This window comes from Capsicum annuum, unplaced genomic scaffold, assembly GCF_002878395.1.
Source record: "Capsicum annuum cultivar UCD-10X-F1 unplaced genomic scaffold, UCD10Xv1.1 ctg28111, whole genome shotgun sequence".
NCBI lineage: Eukaryota > Viridiplantae > Streptophyta > Magnoliopsida > Solanales > Solanaceae > Capsicum > Capsicum annuum.
Genome location: NW_025834524.1, coordinates 1 through 3,344, shown reverse-complemented (window position 1 = coordinate 3,344; position 3,344 = coordinate 1). Strand labels below are relative to the sequence as shown.

At 33.4% G+C, this 3,344-nt stretch overlaps 1 protein-coding gene across 1 annotated transcript; it reads right to left on the bottom strand.

Annotated features, from left to right (window-relative positions):
• Positions 1 to 1,506: 1,506 nt before the first annotated feature.
• Positions 1,507 to 2,731, bottom strand: LOC124890973 (the record flags this gene model as incomplete). The annotated part of the gene is made up of 2 exons (XM_047402818.1): positions 2,383 to 2,731; positions 1,507 to 1,627 (listed from the first exon to the last, which is right to left on the bottom strand). Coding segments are annotated over exons 1-2 (470 nt in total), but the record flags the coding sequence as incomplete, so codon positions are not given.
• Between the last annotated feature and the right edge of the window lie 613 nt (positions 2,732 to 3,344).

Sequence of the window (3,344 nt, the reverse complement as noted above, 5' to 3'; positions counted from 1 at the left end):
GTTTCAAGCCTTTAAGTCACAGAAAGCTCTAAGAAGCAGAGTTTTCAGTATTGTCTACCCTTCTTCACAGAGTTCCTTATGCATAGACATGATTCTAAGAATTAAGATTCTTAGTTATCTTGATTCTCTCTTTTTACACTGACAATGCTGGACATAATACTATGCGGTGGATCAGATACAACAATTATACCAATTGGTATGCATCTGTTCTATCTTACCCGGAGTTAGTCATCAAGCTGAGGTTGTTAATTGCCTTGTGAAACCATTGTTTTGTATAGCTTTATGTTTTTTTTTGCAGGATTGGGAGGATTTGTTGTATGCAGAGCACTTTCACAATGAAAAACTGACCCTGCAAGAGACTCTTGGCCTTGGGATAGTGTAATGCTTGGAACTATGGTCTCAGTCAGTCTCTTCGCCAAACATAGTTTATTGCAAGATTTTTGAGACAGACTTTTACAAAGGTATGTGATACTATTTTCCTAAGTATTCAGTTGCCTTTTGTTTTCTGAGTCTTTCCATTGCCTACTTTATTTTTTCTTTATCTTCTAAGGAGATTAAATCTATTTTTGCTAAAATACATCACATTCCTAGATGTTATCATCTAGGGATTGTTGGTAGTTGATATAGTTCATTTCTGGGTATCAACATGATTTTAGTTTTGTGTCTTAGTTATTTAAACTACTATTTTCTTCAATTGTTATTTATTTTAATCCTATTAAATATACAGCGAGGTAATTATAATCTTGAGCAGCGAGCATAAGTAACATGTGCTACTCCTTGGAAACTCATGTGATGTGTCAGGTTAGCTTTACTGTGATACGAACATTTTATAAGATGTGATGTTTTTCTTTCTTTCGATTACTACTGTATATACAATGAACTGATGCAGGATGCTTACAAGCACTATTCTCTGTTAGCTTTTAGCAGGTTCAAGCTTAAAATTAGTTGGTTAGAGAACTATTATTGATATTGGTGATTGCTAATTCACGTGTTCTAGTTGTCCTTGCAATCTTCTCTATGATTTATCCTTATACTGATATAGTTGAACATGGATAGAGAGGTGTCTTCGTAGATTCATTGATGATGAGAAGAAAAAGATAATATATGTATTTATCCTATGAGTAATTTTAGAATAGAGCAATAGAATGATAACTTTATGCAGTGGTACTACAAACATTTAGTCACTGAATGATAGTTTTATATTACATAAAGGTCCGATCTGTGAAATCATCGATAACATAACAAATATTGATGTCTTTGAAATATTTGATACATTCAGAGCACGTCTTTGCCTATCTAGGCAGATGGTTGTCCTGTCACATGACTCTAAAATTTCAGTAATTATTAGTTGAGACTATCCATATTACTTTGTCACAATAACTCAATCTAATGTAATTATGTATCTCCTGAACCTGCGAATATAAATATTTGAGGTGAGTCAATAATAATATATTAGGAGGTGTAAAAATATTTTTTTATTAGGTAATTTGATGTGTTGTATCTTACCTAATATCTCTTTGTAGACGATATTTTTGGTGTATGTTCCTTTTCTTCGCTTTGGCTGCTCTGTCATGACCAAAACTTTTGTCGTTGACATTGATATTCCTCTTGAGAGTGCAACGTATAGCTGTCCATGTGAAAAAACGTGTTGTGGCAAGTACAATTCAACAGTTGGTATTGTCTTTCCCTGTGCTTTATTTATCATCATTGAAAAGCATAGTCTCACTGGAAATTATTTTGTAATGAACTTGAACGGGTAACCTTCATTTTCGGGAGGTGATAGATGGATTTGTGGGATAAACACATGCTTGAAAGCATTTTGCCCAATCATTATTTCTGTATGTATGCTGTTTTTGTCAAAGCCTCTACATATCATTCTTGTGTCATTACATAAGCCATTGGAAGCATCCAAATTTCTTAATAACATGATAGGGGCATTTTTTTTCAAAACCAATCTGTAAATCAATAAAATATAATAAGAATGATAATGTGAAGAATTTTAATAATAAGTTCCAACCAAAAATTCTAAAATAGATTTAGTTTTGGTAGATTATTCCAAAATCTGAAAAATACATAATTGTTGTTATTAAATGGAAAATTTAATTATTCGTAAATATGTAATAGCATACCTGTGTGGAGGCATACCGTTTGGTGTGAGAGTATTTAAGTAGTCTTCCTAATAATAATTGTTAGTATCATCTTCTGTAGAGTCAAAACTCAGAAATGTTCTGCTTTCACCTGAAAATCTGAAAATTAACATTTCATTTATTTGATCAATTTATTCATTTATTCTTGCTAGGATAGTCCATTTTGTCATGTATTTTGCACAACATGCATTTTTATCCATTGACGAAAATATTTCTTTTACTAATGTATCTTTACCAGTACTGCTGCTCGTATTTTGAATAACCAGTTGTTTTGGAAGAAGTACCAAATCATCTCTTATTGTAGGCTCCTCCCCATTATCTATATGTAGTAAGAATTCACTGAAAGATGGATCTGTTCTTGCTCTCATATTTCTTGTTAACTTAATCCTTTCCATACGATGCCATAAGTATGCTTTTATCAAACTTGCATTTACTGTTTCAGCTCTTGTAGATTTTGGAATTACTGGAAGTACTTGACGAAAATCACTTTCGAAAACCATTATTTTTCCATCAAAAGGTTCATTAATGTCCAGTATATCTATGAAGCTCCTATCAACTGTTTCAATTGTCCGACGGCTAGCCATAGGCGCTTCGTCCCAAATAATTAGCTTCGCTTTTTGAATCAATTTAGCTCCACCGCTTTGCTTTGACATACGTGTGACAGTTGCATTAGTTGTCTGAAGCGGAATCTCAAATCTAGAATGAGCCTACGGCTTTCCGATAAAAGAGCTGCTGCTACACCACTTGTTACCATTACTAACGCTATCATACCTCTTGATCTGATATTTGCAAGTAATGCACGATATAAGAATGTTTTTCCAGTCCCTCCAGGTCCATCGACAAAGAATAATCCTGATTGTCCAGACTCAATCCTTTCCAATGTGATCTTGAAAGCTTGTTCTTGTTTAGGATTTAGCTTTGTCTGTGCATCCAAGTCTTCTGGAGACACTATTATAGATCTCTCTTCTCGTATTTCTCTGCATTCTGATATAATTCCATCATCCAACCTCTTCTCAAGTTTAGGAATGTCATAATTTTCAATTCTCTTACCCATGCTCTCTAAGAAATGATTTACTCTAAGAATGATTTATACTTTTCAATGTGCATTGAAGTTGAGCAGTAGGAGAATTTTCATGTATTCTCTTAAAATCTTCCGACATGTCATCATAATATGTATCCCAGAGCATTCTAACATCC